The 20,863-nt window shown below is 33.8% G+C and overlaps 1 protein-coding gene and 1 long non-coding RNA gene across 3 annotated transcripts; one reads left to right on the forward strand and one right to left on the reverse strand.

Annotated features, from left to right (window-relative positions):
- The first annotated feature begins 10,138 nt into the window (after positions 1–10,138).
- Positions 10,139–11,858, forward strand: LOC132049855 (endochitinase 4). Its single transcript, XM_059440816.1, has 3 exons — positions 10,139–10,622; positions 10,734–10,887; positions 11,322–11,858. The coding sequence occupies exons 1-3, from the start codon at positions 10,181–10,183 to the stop codon at positions 11,713–11,715; spliced, it is 990 nt and encodes a 329-aa protein (XP_059296799.1). The 5' UTR covers positions 10,139–10,180; the 3' UTR covers positions 11,716–11,858.
- Positions 11,859–18,539: 6,681 nt separating this feature from the next.
- LOC132049856 (uncharacterized) lies at positions 18,540–19,379 on the reverse strand. 2 transcript variants are annotated; one of them, XR_009413161.1, is made up of 2 exons: positions 19,069–19,379; positions 18,540–18,944 (listed from the first exon to the last, which is right to left on the reverse strand). It is a non-coding gene; the product is annotated as an uncharacterized LOC132049856 (long non-coding RNA). The 2 variants fall into 2 exon arrangements; XR_009413162.1 differs by having other exon boundaries at positions 19,055–19,379.
- Positions 19,380–20,863: the final 1,484 nt, after the last annotated feature.

Below are 20,863 nucleotides of genomic sequence, written 5' to 3' on the forward strand. Positions count from 1 at the left end.
CTGCCACGGTTTCGTCTTTATAAACTTATTGTCTTAGTTGCTTTGTATACAGGTCAGGATGGAAATCGTTTTTCATTTTTGATAAATTGATCTGCCATTAAAAAAAAAAAAAAAAAATTCCTTGCTAAATTTGGCACTTAATGGACACACAAGAAACAATGTTCGCATGCAGTTGGTAGTAAGTCGAGTGCAACCACTACAAGTGCAAGGCTTCGATCTAAATTGTTATAGTTCATCTTGTGGTGTATAAGTTGGTGACTCAACTCAAAAGTTTTGATGCACAAAATATTATGCCATTGGTTGAAGGTAAGATGGTGGATGCAAGTCTCATCGCACCAAGAGGGTAAGACATCGGGTTTGAGTTCTGGTACACTATGATGCTAATGTAAGATTTTGGGTTCAAGTCCCATCGATTTATGGCAAATACGCTTTTACATGGGTAAGACATTGGGTTTGAGTCCTAACGCATTATACTAATGATATAATGATGACTAAGGCAAAATAATGTGTATTTGATGAAAAATTGTAAAGCCCGTCCCACTTTGATATGCTCCATTCCGTGAGGAAAATGTGGTAGCAGTTCATAATAAGTCTAAATTAAAACAAATGGTTAAATGAATGAACGTGGACTTAGCAAAGGACAAAATAATGTTAATCATCATTATGGTAGCATGAGAGGAAGAACATTATGTGTTCTCAAAATGGTCCTTCTATAGGCGAAGGTAATTTTTATCATCAATATGGTATGAAAGATCATTGGGCACACGGTTGTCGTGCGACCTAATTTAATAAAATTTTATAAATCCTCCATCAAAAGAAAGGAATACAATTTCAAACTGATGTCGAGGTGGCTCTATGAATAGGATAAAGACAATGGGCTAATAATGAATTTATGAAGCATGTATATATGAGTATAGTCCATTCCTCGAAGAGAATGTAACTTGTGATAAGCATCATAAATGCTCGCCCATTTTTTAAAGTGAAATGTGTAAAATTATGGATAAGGACATGCTCATGTGTGGTTGGATAAATACCACAACTCACCCCTACGGGAGGTTTGAGAAAAAAAAAATATTTTGGCATAAAAGGTCATTGGTCACATACTTTTAGTATAAATATGTCTTATCATGAATTACAAAAGGCTAAAAGTGAGAAATAAGTCTTGCTTATAAAGGTTTTGGCCATGACCATAATGACAATTACTCCCTAAAAGGAGATGTTCACCATATGGAGGGTATTAAAAAATATGTGGTAGTACATAATTAATTGGGAGCTCTGGAAAAGCTCAGTTGTTACTACCCGGAGGAATGAAATTGTTCATAATATTGGTGTTGTACTAAGTCTCAAAAGAAACTTTTTAAGTTTTAAAGGCATTGGGCACATATGAATTATATTGAGACTATAAATTATGGGAAGGTTTAATATCTTCATATTACTACAATTATAGTGGGTAAACAAAATGTATGTGAAATGTTGCCTGTTTTTCCTCCGAATTTGTAATACATAAATACAAGCATGACGGATCACAAGTTGTGGAGGTTGGCATGACCAGTTGACCATCCCGGTTCAAAGATGATGCGAAAATAATTGAGAATTTATCTGGCTATATATTGAAGAAATAGAAAATTCTTCACAAATTCTCTTGTGCTAGTTGTTCACATGCAAAATTAATTATTGTACCAGCCAAGGTTGGGATTGTATCCCCTAGTTTTTGAAACATAGAAAAGGTGGTATATATATATATATATGCCCCAGTCATCTTCCATGTGAACCGGTTTACTATTATATGATTTTAATAGATGCATCTATGATATGGTCACATGTGCATTTGGTATCAACTTGCAATTTGGTTTTTGCAAGGTTGTTTGCTCAAATTTTTAAATTAAGAGCACGATTCCAAATTATGAAATGATGTTGATAATGCTGGTTTATATCCAAGTTGGTTTAGCAGAATTTGTATGCCTCCAATTATAGCTAAACAATTGGTTATGAGAACAAACTCCCAAAACGAAATTTGGCATGGGATATGTTCTTTAATATATAGCAGCACTTGTACGCTTCAAGCCAACAAGTTATAATAAGTTACCCTATCATAATTGGTTCAGGGTCAGGAACCAAATAATTCTCATCTAAAAATTTGAATGTGCAGTATATGATTTAATTGCTTCACCACAATGCATAAAGATGGGTCCCCAAATAATGTCGGGAGGTAAATGTTAGATTTCCTAACATTAGGGGGAGGGATGATATGCGGCTAGAAAATAAGGTATATTTACTGAATTATCACTGGTATGATCCTTGTTGAAAGAATAATTTAAGTTAACTGTCAGACGCATTTGCTAACCCAAAAGTGTGGCTGGAAAATAAGGTATATTTAATGAATTATCATTGGTATGATCTTTGTTGAAAGGATAATTCAAGTTAACTGCCAGACGCATTTGCTGACCCAAAAGTGAATATTATATTCTAGCCGCAACTGCTCCAATTAGAACTAAATTCTTTGAAGGACATGGTCTATGGCGATAGACCGATCGGTTCCAAAGATAATAGTCCTTGAAGAAGGAGAGGAGCAAATGATCAAGATGGTCATACTAATGAGGCAAGTGCTTTAAAAGAGTATCACGACATGACACTTCATAAGGCCTTGGGAAAGGTTCAGGTACCTGAAAATAAAATTTAAAAAAACGAAGAGATCCCGATAACTTATATCGCTTTGAAACCGATATCAGATGCGCGTCAACAGTATCTTTTGATATAATGTAGCGCTCAATATTATAAACAAGTATTCTTGAATTTAAATCACAAAGAGTGGACATGACAAAATGATTGGCCAAATAAATACGCAATTCAAGTATATTTTCTTTCACTTGGAAAAGTGATATTTTGGATCTATAGTCCAAGGATCTCAAGATATAATGTTAGTTGGGTACAAATAAATTATTGTGCGAAAAGTAAAATGAAAAATAAAGTCATAAGATATAAATTACGGCTTGTGCCTTGTTGCATAAAGGTTTTTCGCGAAAATCCTGGCATTATTGTATGGAGATAAGTTCTCCCGTAGTGGATGCAATGAGGTTTCTTATCAATCTGGCAGTACATGAAAAATTTGAATGTGTATAATGAATTGTTGTCATGTCTAGCTAGACAATGAGGTTTATATGAAAATACTTCAAGCATTTGAAAGGTTTTAAAGCGATTCCATTGAGTACCCCAATGACCATGACATCGCTTAACATTAAGAAAGACCAATTTCGATCTCATGAAAATGGTCAAAAAGTACCATGTATTTGTGTAATTGGTGCACTTATATTTCTTGCTCTTATAATTCATGAGATAATATTTTTATTAATCTGCTGGCAGGATATAATTTTACTTGTACGTGGAGATACTCGAGTAAAATCAAATATTGGTATACATTAATTTTTTTCTAATCATATTGTAAAGGATTTGTTGGTAATGCAAATGCAGGAAGATTATATGCTTTATGTAACATTCGGTGGCACACAATTTATTTAGTTGCATATGGGTGCTACCATATTTATATTGTTCTGTTAAAGTCAATTATTTTCTATTTACGCAAATCATGCAAAGATAACAATGATTGTGAAACAAGCAAATGACATATTGATATCGGGATGAGCTCAAGGATGTAACATCGTGAGTTGCTCACAAAGCCATGACCAATATCAACACTGGGAAAGCTGGTATATAAGATCACTGGAAGGCATCATCTACAAGAATTGATACATTAGAAGGTGGAATAAAATAAAACACGTCTCGCTGAAAGTTATTTTCACACACGATCTTCAAAGGAATGGTGAAAGATATTCAAGAAATTCAAGTGACAATTTAGCAGATTTGTTAATGACAACATGGTCAACCTCAACATTTGAGAAGCTGATATACAAGATTTGAATGTGTCATCTCTGAAATATCAAATGATGTTATTATCAGGGGGAGTGAAATGCGCGTTGCACTCTTTTTTCCTTAGTCGAGGTTTTGTCCCACTGGATTTTCTTGGCAAGATTTTTAACGAGGCAGCAGATAATACGTATTACAAGATATGTATACTCTTTTTCTTTCACTAGGATTTTTCATATTGGGTTTTTCCTAGTAAGGTTTTAACGAAGCATATTATCTAACAATAGACATCCAAGGCGGAGTGTTATGAAAATATTAATGTGTGGAGGTCTATTACTCCTGTACATATAACTCCCACTACTTCATGTTCATAACCCTTGTAGAAGTAACCCCCATTACTTTATGACTACTACTCCCGCACTTTATTTCCATAACCCCCAAATAGTTACTACCCATGTTTATGACACACCCTTCGGTGTTCTCAATGTAATCCTATATATAGTTGAGTTGTATGTAATAGTTTGACACACTTGGAACACATTTGGATGAATAAGAAATCTCTCCTCTCTTGTCTCTCTATTTCTATTGTTTTCATCCTTTACTATACTAACTCTTTTAGAATGATTTTACAATATCAACTATAAAGTATAACTAAATATTTTTTGAAAAGAAAGTTTTAAAAAACAAAAAAAAAAAAAAAAAAAAAAGGCAAAAACTTTGTATGTCCAGATGGAACATAATTATTTTTATTTAAATTTAATTATGAAAAATATTATTTATACTAGTGTTTTTGAATGGGTTATTTGAAAATAATTGAAACATTAAGGTGTCTTTTGGCCATAAAAATTATTCACTTTTTTCCGGAATTTTTTTTCACTTTTTCTGAATCAGCGTTTGGCCATGAAAATTCTGCCAATACAACTTGAGTAAAGTTTTCCGGAATACCAAAAACTCAAAACTGTTTTTCAAAAAAAAATTCACTTTTTTTACTTTTTTACAACTACATTTCACCAAAAACTACAATTTCAAAAACTATGGCCAAACACAACTCCAACTCCAAAATCCCAAAAAAAAAAAATGATTTTTTTTTTTTTTTTTTGTATTTATGGTCAAACGGCACCTAAAAGTCCAAATTCTTAACATCATCATTCTCAAATTCCGCAATCTTTTCAGGACATAGAAAATGTTAAATCGAAAGGAATATATTAGTATAACACTAGTGGCACGTGGCCCGTGCTAAGCCCGGGCCAAAAACTAAGATTAAAAATTATATTTATAATTATTTTTTATTTTTTTGCAGCTCTTTGTGACATTAAGTTATTGAAAAATTAGTTCGATGTTTGTGCAAACTCTTAAAAACCAAAGACTTTTAAACATTTAAATTGTGCAAAAGTATTCAAAAATTGAACAAAGACTATTTTTTCGTAACTTTAGGTTTTTTTTTTTTTTTTTTTTTTTTAAACCTTCAAGCAAATACATGACACAAAGTCTTTTTTTATATTTGTTGGACTTTATTTAGGATTTAGATTTTGATAATTTCTTAAAATCCAACTTAGCCATAGCAAACATTTTTTTTTCTCAAAAATGAAGAAATACACTTTGGTTCAAGGGACATCAAGTATATATGTAACATTTATTTTTTGCTAAGATTTTAATGAAGCTACTTATAGATAAAGATAATACGTAAAATAAAATAAAATAAAAATTTATACTCTACTATTATTTGTAGATGTTATTTTCAATTAAATTATACAAAATATATTGAAAATATGAAGAAGATTAATTACTTTTCTTAATGTAACTAAACTTCCTTTTGCTTTCCAAAAACCTATGCAATGAGAAAATGCCATTTTTTTTTCTTTTGTTAGTTTAAGTGGAATATTATTTATAAAATGTATATTCTAATCATTTTCTTAAACATAAATGAAGCTTCAATGCTTCATGATTTATTTAATCATGTTTTTCTATACTAAACAAACATTGCCTGACCTTTTTTTTTTGACCCCCAACAAAAAAAAAAAAAAGATACTAAAAGTATGTAAAGACTTCTCTACTTTTTGTAAAAGTTTGTTTGACATTATTACTGGAAAATAAAAAATTAATTATATATTTTTCAAACATTTTAACTACTCCATCAAGTTGCATTGTCTGTTATGTTATCATTTAAAAACTATGTAAAATTTAAATACACATGCATTAGATTCAAAAAGAAAATTATAATACCACAAATATTATCCGAAAAAGCAAGTTAATTTTGTCAAGCATGAATGATATACCTAATCAACTTACAAACAAACCCAACATGCTGATGAAAAGATTCAAATTTCAGTACCGTTAACAAATATGTTAGATAAACAAATTAAATTATGCAACAATATCTAATACAAACAAAGATCAATTTTATTTGATAAATTTCTAAAGCTTCACACAGAACAATTAAAGAATATATAAGTTATTAATTAGAGAACTTTCAATCCTTGTGTGCAATACATGTTTTAATTATGGCCTAGTGACGTGTATCTTTTACTCCCTTTGTCCATTTTATTTGTCCGGTATTGAGTTGGCACACCCTTTAAGGGATAATAAAACAAATGACAATTATACTATATCAATCTTTGAATTTAATAAATTCAATGTCTTTGGGAAATGCATTGGAAATGACTATAGTTAATAATAAGGGTAAATTATGAACAATAAATTTTGTCTTGATTTATTAAACTCGACATCAATTTTTAGTGTAGTGAACAAGTAAAAGTGGACGGTGAGAATAGTTAATATTATCACAGTACAAAATTTCTTAAACGTTTTAAAAAGGACCTCGAAATATTTTAAATTACCGAAATGGATGTGGTTGCCTAAGTACTCACTCTGTCTCAATTTATGTGGCACTTTTTGGATTTCGAAATTCAAATAAGTCTTTCTTTGACGTATATTTTTATATATCTTTTAAATATTTTAAATTATCAAGTATTATGACTTATAATACTTTTTACGTAGTTTCCTAGTATGTAAATATTATTTCAAAAGATTTAAAGATTTCATGCCTAAATTCACGATCAAAATTAAACTTGTTTGACTGTCAAAATTTCAATTGTGCACATAAATTACAACAGAAATATAATAATAAAAGTAAAAATGAGGAATATGAAGAACATATCACACTGCTGATAAAAAGATTAGTCTAGGGGATAGTAGCTCAAGCAATAAAGGACAAATTTGGGGCAAATTAATAGGAGGGAGCCTTTTGGTTGAAAGCCCGGTTGGAATCCAACCAAGGACGATAAATTATTTGGATCGTCTCTTATTACATCATTTGACTGTCAAATTTCAATTGTGCACATAAATTGCAACAAAAAGAGCATTAAAGAAATATAATAATAAAAGTAAAAATGAGGCATACGAAGTACTAGCCCGTTTGGATTGGCTTATAAGTTGCTTATAAGTTGTTTATAAAACATTTTAAGTTGATGTTGGTTTATAAGTTAAAGTTAATTAGTAAGACTTAGCTTATCTAAAAGTTATAAAGTTGAAAAGCGACGAGCCAAAAAATATAGTTAGACTACTGAGTGTTTAAGTTACGTATATAGGCAAGCGTCAAACGACTCATATCATATCTAATAAAAATTAGTCCAGGGGATAGTAGCTCAAAAATAATGGACAAATTTGGGGCAAATTAATAGGAGCGAGCCTTTTGGTTGAAATTTAAATCCAACCAAGGACGACAAATTATTTGGATCGTCTCTTATTACATATACTAGTTCAATGAGGCGGTTGATAAAAATAATAATTTTAATTAAAAAATATAGTTACTTGTGTCACATTTTTTTACTGCAAATTTAATCTAATGGTAGATTAATCATTTGTTGTTGATAAGTTTTGTGGATAAAATTGTTCACAAAATCTTCTTTTCTTTGATTTAAAAATTAGCTAGGAAAATCAATTACATGAGAATTTCTTGATTCAATACGAATAAAATATGACATCATACAATGACCAAAATTAAAGGTAGTTTGAACTTCTTCAAAGTGATTATTGAAATATTTGTTTCTCTAATATCATATCACTTTAAGAAATAAAAAGATTTTTGAAATTTATGATTTAAAACAATCTTGAACATTTTATTATTACATATAAATTATTTCATTTAGGGCAAAAGAAAATTTTCAAGTTAAATTGTTTCTAATTATAAAAAGGTAATTTTTTTTAATAGATTAAAAAAGAAAATAATACCACATAAATTGAAGCCCCTGATGAATAAGAGATAAAGAAGAAATCCAAAAAAATTACACTTTTTACCAAAGGCCAACGTAAATTGTGTTAAGAAAATCAATGATGGAAAAATGAGAACACAAAAGAAAAAGTAGCATCCACGAGGAGCAATTTCATAGGTCAAATGCCCATTTGAAGCCCGGTTGAAAAAGTGCAAATGACCCAAAAAAGTGATCTAAAATTAAATTTTAACCGCTTTATAGGATCAAATCTCTTATTACATATATATAAAATATATATATACATATAGTAATATCGATAAGTCTTTAGCAAATCCAATGTGAAAATTATCTGAACAATGCTGTAATGATAGTTGATACTCCCTTTACATAGAAAAAGAAAACGTAAGAAACACCTAGCGTGAATCGACATTACATTGGCAAAATATCCAGCAAGTAGAGTCTTCCGTCTAATAGCCTGTTTGATCAAGCTTCTAAAATCAGCTTATTTTAAAAAATATTTTTTTTAAAGTATTTTTCAAAAAAGTACTTTTGGCAAAAAACAGTTTGTGTTTAGCCAATTAATTTAAAAAGCACTTTTGAGCAACAATTAGTGTTTGGTCAAGCTTTTAAAAAGTGCTTCTATTTGTATTTTTCTCAAAAGTACTTTTAAAAAAAGTGTTTCAGGGCAAAAACTATTTTTTTTAGCTTCGGAAAAACTGCTTTTGCTACTCGACAAAAGCACTTATTTTCTCCCAAAAAGTTTGGCCAAACACCTCATTTTTTTTTCAAATAAGCACTTATTGAAAAAATAAATACTTTTTTTAAAAAATAATAACAAACAAAGCCATAAAATATTTAAATGAATGCCAAGAAAAGTCTGGAATAACGTTAAGAGCCGCCACTTCTTTTTTAATTTCCCTTCTGTTGCACTACGCCGCCCACCCCCACTAAAAATACTACTCCCTCCGTCTCATTTTAAGTGTTTTAGTTTGATTTGGCATAAAATTTAAAAAGTAAAGAGAGACTTTTGAATCTTGTGGTTTTAAATTAAAAATGTGTATAATTTTTAAAATCCTGTGGTCTTAAACTTGCATTGAGATTGAAAAACTTACTGAATATAGAAAGAGGGCACTCTTTTTGGGACAAACCAAAAAGAAAAGTAAGACACTTAAATTGAGACGGAGGGAGTATTCTCTTCGTCCTAATTTAAATGACTTTTTTTTTCTAATTTTAAGAAGAACTAGAATTGATATTTTAATGAGATGATTTATAGTATAGCTTATTTTAGCTCATAAATTTTTATTTTTATTTTTAAAATTTGTGTCTAATAAGATATCTTCACATAAAATGGGACCTAGATAGTATTATTTTTTGTCCTAACTTATGCGGCACAATTCGAATATCAAAAGTTAAATGTCTTAATTTTAACCTTGAATTCGACATAAAATTTTGAAAATTTGAAAATAAAATATTTAAAAAGTACTGTAACTTACAGTAATTAATAATTCAAAATAAAAAAAAGTCGTAGTAATTAGAACTCGTTTGAAGTTGGAAATTAGAAAGGTGTCAGGATGCAAAGAGATAATCTAATTCTAATTAAAGTAAATACTCCCTCCATTTATATTACTTGTCCACTTTCTCCTTTATACGCTCTTTAAAAATTCATAAATAAAAATATATTTTTACTATATTACCCTTATCTCTCTCAAATTAATTACACTCTAATCAATATCTATTATTTTTAAGAAAATAATTAATGTCAAGGGTAAAATAAAAAAAATTAATTAATTATATTTTGATTTTTTATAAATGAATAAATATTTTCGAACGAATATTTATAATAACGTGGATAACTAATATGGAACTAAGGGATTAAGAAGCTAAGAGCCGCCACTTAATACACGTTACACGTTACTTTGTCAGCGCAATGTGCTGAATTAAATTCTGGATAAGCAGAGGACTATGAGATTCGCGCCTTTATTCAATATCTTATTTTGGTCAGAACCACTGATAGACAATTAGTAAGCGATGTCCCCGTCGCACTCCTTACCTATAAATACCTTTCACTTTGCCACTTTTTTCCCATCACTATTTACTACTACATCAAAATGAGGCTTTGTGAATTCACTATGCTCTCTTTACTATTTTCTCTTCTTTTGCTTTCTGCCTCGGCAGAGCAATGTGGTTCACAGGCCGGAGGCGCACTTTGCGCATCGGGACTCTGTTGTAGCAAATTTGGCTGGTGTGGTAACACCGATGCCTATTGTGGTCCGGGGAATTGCCAGAGTCAGTGTCCTTCTGGCCCCTCCCCAAGACCACCTACCCCTGGCCCCAGTGGGGACCTCGGCAGCGTCATCTCAAATTCCATGTTTGATCAGATGCTTAAGCATCGCAATGAAAATGCGTGCCAAGGAAAGAATAATTTCTACAGTTACGATGCCTTCATAAATGCTGCTAGGTCTTTTTCTGGTTTTGGCAGCACTGGTGATACTACTGCCCGTAAAAGGGAAATTGCTGCTTTCTTTGCTCAAACCTCCCATGAAACTACTGGTACGTCGATTTGAATTTGATGAATTCAACTTCTAGATTGGTCAATTACAATTTCATATATTTGTTGAAATTTTACTAATAATAATAGATTATGTACCTGTTGATATGTAGGAGGATGGCCTTCAGCACCTGATGGACCATACGCATGGGGTTACTGCTTCCTTAGAGAACAAGGTAGCCCGGGTGACTATTGTACACCAAGTGGACAATGGCCTTGTGCTCCTGGCAGGAAATATTTCGGACGAGGTCCCATCCAAATTTCACAGTAAGCATATTCGTATTCAATTCACCATATAATTGTAGTCATGACGCTAGAAAAATTCTTTATAGTGCAAATTTCTATTCACAAAAAATAAAGGGAGAAAACTGGTTCGAAGTATCAACTAAAACCACAAATCTTATATGACAAAAGGATTGCAAACATATACTTTCAATAAATTTCAGATATATGTATGTATAAATTTAATTTCGATACACTAATTCTGTTATGTCACCTAAATTACATATCACTGACAAGTTAAAATGCACTTATAGCATAAAAATTCTTTACCCTGTTAGCTATGGATAAGTATAGCCATAATGTGGTATCCTAAGTTTTAACTGATTAAGAGAAAGAGAAATAAATCTATTATTGACCTACCTTAGACTTGATGAACCCGTAGCTGTCTAATCAAGTCTAAACTTTCAATTTGAATACAGCAACTACAACTATGGGCCATGTGGAAGAGCCATCGGAGTTGACCTCCTAAACAATCCTGATATAGTTGCTACAGACCCAGTCATCTCATTTAAGTCAGCTATCTGGTTCTGGATGACCCCTCAATCACCAAAGCCGTCTTGCCACGATGTCATCACCGGAAGATGGAACCCATCCGACGCTGACCGAGCAGCCAATCGCCTCCCTGGATTCGGTGTTATCACAAACATCATCAATGGTGGCTTAGAATGTGGTCGTGGCACTGACAGTAGGGTCCAGGATAGGATTGGATTTTACAGGAGGTATTGTGAAATTCTTGGAGTTAGTCCTGGTGACAATCTTGATTGCGGCAACCAGAGATCTTTTGGCAACGGACTCTTAGTCGATTCTATGTAATTTCATCATCTGTTTTGTTGTGTTCTCTTGCAATGCGGGGTCCAGCTATAAATAAAGTTACTTATGTGACTGTCTGAATTGTGATTGTAATTTGATGGGACCACGACTAGTCGTTTTCAATAATAAACAAAGACTTTGTCCACCATAGTGATATGTATTGTGGTGATCGGTGTTAATGAGCACTGTGGTACCTATATTTGTTCGGGACTAGATAAATAAATACTCTTTCCATTTTCTTTTACTTCATTTATCTAGTATACAAAAAATAAATATAATGGTGACGGGGTTTAATGAGCATTATGGAACCTAATTCAATTCGGAACTACATAAATAAGTACTCCTGGGAGAAAGTTAGAAGAACATAAGAAGGAAGACGAATAGAGCAGGAGACGAGTTTATTAGAGAGCTTCTGGCTAACGGTTGCTATCTTTTTGGGCTACAGTTACAAAATGTATCAACTTTTAGAAGGTTTAACAGTTCTAAGCTCATTGTATCACAGATTGACCTTCTTCCAAAATCATTTTGGAGTAATAAGTTTCAGTGAAAAAGTGATGGGTTGTTCTTGATTTGCACGAGTAAAATAATCACTAGTATTTGATTTCCTTAACAAGAAAAATTTAAAGTAGACAAGCTTATTATCTTGGAAACTTCTACTTTTTCTGGTGCTAGTAGGAGCTTATGGATCACCTACCCACTCGGCTGTTAATTACAAATTGTCACGACCCAACCCCGTAGGCCGTGACTAGTGCCCGATCTGGGCACCCAAACACATCTATCAACCGCTATCTCAAATTATATCAAATGCATTCAAGTATATAGCAGAAGCCGACAAGGCTATGTTTCAAATTTAGATAATTTTCGGGGAAAAATTTCTACAGTAGTTTCCTTTGTTTTACGGACTATCCAAAATAACCCTACGCGCTTAAAAGTACCAACCGAAAGCGCCACGCAGGCCATTAACAATATACATATATACGGAGCCGCAAGGCCGCACGTGGCGAGTGGGGACCGCCCAAAACACATGTCACGCATACACGTCCGAACAAACTAGACACAACCCACATACGTATGCACGTACCCACCGGAACCAATCAGTACGCAATCATTTACGGACAGTGGCCCCGCCGGCATTCCCCGAATAGATATATATATTTACAACGAGAAAAATCCGTACCAAAGTGTAGGCTCCGAACAAGCGAGAGCTCTAAAGCAAGAGAGTAAGTATATAAATCAAGGATCTTTCAAATCGGCGTTAGACTGCGGTACATGGCCCCCCCGAAGAAAGTGGGGGGTGACGCATTTAATATGTACCGAGCATGTAAAGTACGAGATACCAGTAAACAAAATCATGTCAAGCACGGAGAGCAGTAAAGTCAAGATAATGACCGAATACCAGTGTGCTTACATCCGAGATACAAATCATACAAACGAGGTACAAGAGAACAAACATAATAGCCGAATACCCCAAACGCTTACTCCGAACGTACAAATCATGATAACGCCGCCGCGTATAATATCCGGCCCATAATGGGACTAAGTGTCATAAGGAGACATTTCTTTTCGAAAGAACCATTTCGTCTCATATATATACGGAAAATCAAACATATCATATCACATCACCATGTCCTCACATTATCATATCACATATACGCGGCCGGAACCCGGCGGTTAATATCACAAATATATAAATATACCGCGGCCAGGAACCCAGCGGTTAAGATCACAGATATAAAAATATACCGCGGCCAGGAGCCCAGCGGTTAAGATCACAGACATATAAATATACCGCGGCCAGGAACCCAGCGGTTAATATCACAATTATATAAATATACCGCGGCCGGAACCCGGTTAAGATCACATATATATAAATATACCGCGACCGGGAACCCACGGTTAATATCATTTGTGCAAATTATGGATGTTCGAATAGTTTTCCAACAAAACATAAGAATTATAATTCATTTACATTGAATGAATAGTGCCTAAAATCGACTTGATTTCTATGAACAGAATTGCCCCGAGGCTCAAATCTCAACCTATTGATGTCTAGGACACGCCAAAAAAGAAAGGAATAGCTTTACATACGTTTGTCGTCCGTACTAATTCAATAATTTAAACTCGTCTCGATTGGCACTTCAACCTATAACAATGGTAGCATGTCCGTCAAATTGGTGGTTTCTAATAAACGATAACCCGTTCTTGTATAAAAACAAATGGCAAAGCACTTCCACTACTTGCATACATCCACAACTCACATACGAGGTCAACAACATCAATAACAAGACACAACTCAAGGACATAACAAAATCAGCCCCATATGCACTACATACACCATTGCTATCATTCTTTCTCTTTACATCCATGGAGTACAACAACCACAACAACAAAGTGATTAATACACCAATTCCTTATGTTTATCCAACCCCTTTTTCAATGTTAGACCTGCCATCATGAACAGCCTATACTCCAGCAAATATACTACATATATTGTACATAATCATAACTATAATCCCTGCATTTCGACTCAACAAGAGCAGCCACGAAAATAACAACAAACAACCCCCAAAATGTCACTACAAAACAGCCACGAAATTTATAACAAGCAGCCCCAAAACAGCCACGAAATTCATCCCAAAACAGCCACGAAATTCATTACAAAACAGCCACGAAATTCATTACAAAACAGCCCCAAAACAGCCCTTAGTTACCACATAACAATGACCGATAATCTCACGAACATCTAAGAATATACCAAGTAGGTCGACACACTTCGCATACGATATTTTATACGCTTCTTTCCTCCAAGTTTGATGATTCACATCAGCAACAACATAGCAACAACACCAACCTCTATATGCAAGAAAACTATCGTAACATTACAACAAGTTCTAAAACAGCCCCATCCATTATAACGTCACAATACAATTCTTAACTATCCTTAGCTCTCTCAATTCCTCAAGAACAGCCCTAACTACAATTTAACCATAACAATGACAACCTCAAATAGCCATATAATCACATGAGATTTTCCACCAAAAATCTTATCAAAACAGCCCACAACAACAACATCAACTATTATATGCAAGGAAACTGCTCTAATTTCACAACAAGTTCTAACATGATTTAAACGTCCCCTTTCACCTTTTACACATAATCCATAACATTAATAACAACAACCATCCATGTACAAGAAAATACTTCAATTTCGCTTCAATAGCAAACCCAAAACAGTCCATCAACACTACAACATCGAAATACAATTTTCGACCTTTATTCCACAAAATTACAAACACATGGAATCAAGTGTAATTTTTACCATTGACAACAGCCCGTATACATGTCAATAACCATATTTCCAGACCTTCAACATAAACAAATTATCTACAAATATCATACCATAATTATGACAATACTAATCAAACTCAACCCAATTAAAACAACTCCAAATCTGCCCACTTTTAATGCCAACTTTAATCAAACAATTTTTCTTACTTCCAACTTCACATAATACAACTTAATAGATCCATTACAACATCATTAACTCCAATCTTATAACAAAAAAAATGAAATCTTACCTCAAATTAAATTAGGACACTTTGGAAGCTTAAGTTGTTCCAAAAAAATCTGCCATGGCCGTGAGTTGCCATGGCTGTTGTAATCCTTGTTTTCTTCCTCTAATTAGACTTGGAAATCATCAACTTAATTGTGTAGAAGGGGGGGAGAAGAGGAGCTGGCCGTTTTTGGGTGGTGGAACAGCCATGGAAGCCGTGGCTCTCTCTTTCTAGGGCTTGAGAGCTTCTCTCTCTAAGTTCTAGTTGGTGGGATTGGGAAATGAGTTGTGGCATGCAACTTTGGTCAACAAGGAGACCATTTTGCTGCCCAAGAAGGTCTTACACGTTCTCCCAACTAAGCATGGGCAAAAATCTGATTTTGTCATGTGTTTGTGGGGCCCACGGCCACTAGTGAAAAATTTGTGAACATTTAAGTCTTAATCCCCACTTAATAATCCAACTTGAATCGTCCATATCTCTTTACCCCGATATCATTTTGACGAGCGGTTTGTTGCTGCGTTCGCAAACTAGACCGATGAACTTAATTTTAAATTAAACACCTTAAAACTCATTATATACTAGGAGATATGCCTCCTACAACATGCTAAAAATCGTCCGAGATTTCTTAAATTGATAGGTCCGATTCATTTCGTTTAACATCTTTTTTCCTCTTCCAACCTCATGTAACCTCTTATACATACGTATACACACTTATATACATCAATAAAAATCCATATACACGTCTCGAAGGGTCCGGAGAATCACAATAACCTTAAACATATAGTAACTCGCAGCAGCTTCGATTAAAACTCCAATCGCAAAAGATATTCATATCTTTTCGTCCATCCTCTATATCATTACTAATAATCTCAAATACTTTAAAAGGTCACTCACATTACCTCATATACATACTCATAACGCGATTTCAAATCCTTTAGCTACCATGTCACCTCGGGATACTCAAGGCAACCATATATATATAATGATATTCTTACTAACTCGATTAACTTTCCTTGAACCTTCTTAACTCATTCTTTCTTGTTTTAATACAAGTAGCACGGATTATTATGGAGTGTAACACAAATAATCCAGATTTGCTATCATTGACGAAGTCATCACATACAGATCAGGCAACTTGGATTTGTTTGAATATCAAGCAAACATGCCCAACTAATCCAACTCTGGATTGAAAAGGACGGATTATGCCATATTTTGACCTAAACAAACCTCTTACAGGTTGAGTGATGACCTTTCCTTTAAGATAAGCCTTTATTCCTTTAATTGCACACACAACACGTTAATCCCTGTCATTTGACAAGACAATTTCTCTTCTTCTTGAGATTAAGTGAATGAGAACCGTCCTAATGAATACATAAACATATTAATCCGTTAAAAATAGAATTTTGAACCTCAAAATTTAAGCATCCAAGTTGCAGCTACCGTCTCTGATTTTGAGTCTTTAATTATGGAGACCAAACTGGATCATCATACTCGGAATTAAAGCTATATATCAACAGCACAAGATATACATGGAAAACCATTAGTACTTGTATACGGATAAAACCGGTACAAAGTTCCTCGAAGGGTCGGAGTAAAATGTAAAACGCTGGTAGATGTGGCGTTGGACTGAGTTTGGTGGTTCGGATGTATTGATGTTCGAAGTGTCGTTTGCCCGTTAAACCGTAGAGACACCAGAGACTGAAGAGACGCCAACCAACTTATGCGAAGAATCTGTAACGAGCCGGATTTCTAGCCACCAATTACGTCGTCCATTGAGCGGACGGCGCGCTGTGGATGCCACCTTTAGTTAGGGTTTATTTCGGGCTTTTTAGGGTTTAGGAGAAGACCCATTCTTGTAACTATAAAAAAGGGGATGAACCCCTAATATGATACCAACTTGATGAATACGCATACATAAACTTATTCTTACTTTGTAATATCCATAAAAAAAAGTATAAGCTCTCGTAATTGGCTCGGGTTCACTGTTCAACTCATTGGAACCGGACCAATAATCCAGCGAAGATATACACTAATACGGGCTATCATTCTCTTTGTTTTACTCAATCAGTTCTTATTTCTAGTTTCCTTACATTGACAACTAATCAAACCACATATCCTTTAAACCGTGTACAAATTCAATTGTTACCTTTTTAAGGGGTAAACAGTTTGGCGCCCACCGTGGAGCAAAGGATAATAGTGATGGTTTGTTCACAACCCTACCTTCACTTGTTCTATTAGTCTTTGTAATTTCAGGTTTGCTTCAGCATGTCATATCTTAACCAGCAGAGGTGGATTCAGGATTTAAATTTTATGAGTTCAATTTTAAGATTTTTAGCATTAAACCCATTATATTTTTAAAGTTAGGGGTTCATACCTACTATTTATTGCAATTTTAATAATTTTTTACACATAAATTTAGACTCCGCGTCGAAAGTTTGGGTGTAGGCCAGATACGCCTCTGTTAGCTAGTCAGCCCACTTGAACGACGATGATTCAATCACTATGACGAGAACCCCAACAACAGGGTGCCAGCAAATGACCTACCCCCTGTTGATCATAACGGCGATCTCCCCATCCATCCAAACGTCGTCAATTCCAATAATGCAAAGACATCCGGTGGTATGGGGGAAGAGAAATGCACCGCCGAATGACCCGGCAGAAAGGCTCTACTCAAACAGAAACGTTAACGTAAAACGAATTCTGGTAATTTCTTAAGTGTCCTCATGATGCTGCTTCACTATACATATTACATTTCCTATAAGAGGAAGTGAAGAACAGCTCTACTCCTATACTTAAGTGGTAGCAGTAGTATTGATTCCCTTTCAACAGTGTAATATTCCTCGTATTCCCTTTAATTTCCACAAGTGTACCAACTCTAGCCAACAATTCACTGTAATACACTGTTCTCTGTTTTCTCCCTCTGTTCTGTTGTCATCTTTTCTCAAATTACTCTTCTTGCATAAGAAGGTTATGGATTAGAGGGTCAAGTACACTGAGGAAAGGAAGCTTGTCGGAAAATAAGGGCGAATATAATTTGATCATTATAAAGAAATCCAAAATCTTTTTAGATAGAGCCGTTCATTAGTTTCCAACCGGGGGTAAATGAAATCCGATACATATGAGCTACTAAAAGAATCTACTGATATGTACCCTCATCGCCAAAATATTGACACTTCCTGACGATTCAGGCAAATTTTCTTTAAAGACTGTTCTCCCAGATAAACACTGAACATTATCTCTCTGAAAAATTGTATTCGCAGTGTTGCTACATACGCAGTTCAAGTATAAATTTTGTTCTAGAAAATTGCAAAAATCACGTAAAATATGAGACCAAAATTTGGTCAGTCTGACCACCATGAACTGAACCAGGTCAAGTTTGATGCTAAAGTAAATGATTGGCACGAATATATATAGTTATAAAGTGCTTTAAGGTCAAATTTACCAAGAAGGTTGTTGTCCTCGGTCATTATCCTTTCTCTTCATACACCTGAATGAGCACACCTGAAAATTTGCTCTTTTTTGGTCGGGATGGTAGTGTTTATTGGAGTCTAGATTGTCATCACACCATCAACAATCTCAATATCAAGACTCAGAGAAGTGATATCAAGAAGCAGCAAATCTTGAACCTTTTGGTCACCTTCTCCGCTAAAATTGCAGCTTGAACTGCAGCTCCATATGCTACAATAAGAGTGGATCTTGTTTTACTAAGAGATAAGCATTGTTGGGCTTATTAACTTCTATGCTAATTCTATTATCGAGACAAATTTCTATATAAGACTTTCCTACACCTGAATGAGCACACCTAGAAATTTGCTCTTTTTTGGTCGGGATAATTTGCTCTTTTTAGTGGGGATAGTAGTGTTTCTTGGAGTCTAGATTGTCATCACACCACCAACAGTCTCAATATCAAGATTCAGAGAAGTGATATGAAGAAGCAGCAAATCTTGAACCTTTTGGTCACCTTCTCCACTAAAATTGCAGCTTGAACTGCAGCTCCATATGCTACAATAAGAGTGGATCTTGTTTTAGTAAGAGATAGGCATTGCTGGGCTGATTAACTTCTATGCTAATTCTATTATCGAGACAAATTTCTATATAAGACTTTTCTACACCTGAATGGCACACCTGGAAATTTGCTCTTTTTTGGTCGGGATAATTTGCTCTTTTTGGTGGGGATAGTAGTGTTTCTTGGAGTCTAGATTGTCATCAACAGCAAATCTTGAACCTTTTGGTCACCTTCTCCACTAAAATTGCAGCTTGAACTGCAGCTCCATATGCTACAATAAGTGTGGATCTTGTTTTAGTAAGAGATAGGCATTGCTGGGCTTATTAACTTCTATGCTAATTCTATTATCGAGACAAATTTCTATATAAGAGAGATTATTAAAGTCTAAGTTTCTTTGAAAGAATGGTCTGAGGAATAAGGAGGTTAATCATGAAACGCTTCTAATTTAGAGAATGAGAATCATATGAACATCACATTTCATTGATCACTCTAACATTTTGTTTCAGAGCTTACTGGTAATTTAATAAAGAGGGAAAAGGGATTACCTGTGAAAATATAAATAGCAAAAGAAAAGAGGAAGTAAACTGAGGATTAGTGGATAATTAGCAAATTACTATCTCAGATACTTTATTTTTTCGATTTATTAGATAGAATATATATTACATCGATCCAAGTATGAAGTTGAAAATTCTTAAACAAAGATATAAGAAATCTAAAACAGAGAATCTAAAATTGTTTTCTCAAGCTCATCTCTATTAGAAATTTTAAATCGTCAAAAATCCAAGCCAAACAAACCATCAAATTTTCATAAATTAACTGGATGTGTCTATAACATCCCTTATATTAAAGAACTAATTCTTCTTAATAGTGTTCAGTTCTCAAGAAACATCCAATAAATAGGGGTAACTTAGTTAATTATACCTTCTATTTATTGTTTTTTTTTAATTGGCATGAAATGAGCTAAAGCGACACTTATTTGGGAAGGAGGAAGTACTATTCACCCCTCTAATGTCTTAAGTAATGTACCAAGCTAACATGAAGTATGTCTATGATTGCCAATATTAAACTCTTGTCAAGCTCAGTAACTGGTCCAGAAACGGACATGAACCATGCACGTTTTCCTAATCAGAGATAGAGATATATAAGTGCGGTGGGGGTACGAATACAGTTATCTCCACTTGTATAGTGAGCTTCATAAATTGTACACGCAATGAATCACTTATACCAATAATTATATAAACTCAGTACATTTTATCCAACTATTTTTATATCTCACGTGTACATATGTTATAATACTTAATATTTATTCCCTCTCTCCTCATATATAGACGTATGCACTTCAAATTTAATTTTCCGACACATTTATTTCCTCTTCCGTGCACTTTTATTTGTTCACTTTTGACTTTTTCGTATTCAAATTTGAATATTTATTCTCTTTCTCTCACGTATAGACATATGCTCAATTTTAATTCTCACTACATAAATTTATTTCGTCCGTGCACTTTAATATGTTCACTTTTGACTTTTCACATTCTTTAAAAATTAATAAATCTCACGTGGATATATGTCATAGTACTGAATATTTTTTCTC

This window comes from Lycium ferocissimum, chromosome 3 (genome assembly GCF_029784015.1).
Source record: "Lycium ferocissimum isolate CSIRO_LF1 chromosome 3, AGI_CSIRO_Lferr_CH_V1, whole genome shotgun sequence".
NCBI classification, from domain to species: Eukaryota; Viridiplantae; Streptophyta; class Magnoliopsida; order Solanales; family Solanaceae; genus Lycium; species Lycium ferocissimum.

Coding starts and splice junctions, on each gene's coding strand:
- LOC132049855 (XM_059440816.1), top strand. CDS start 10,181: ATGAGGCTTTGTGAATTCACTATGCTCTCTTTACTATTTTCTCTTCTT. Junction 10,623..10,733: donor AACCTCCCATGAAACTACTG/GTACGTCGATTT, acceptor GTTGATATGTAG/GAGGATGGCCTTCAGCACCT. Junction 10,888..11,321: donor GGTCCCATCCAAATTTCACA/GTAAGCATATTC, acceptor ATTTGAATACAG/CAACTACAACTATGGGCCAT.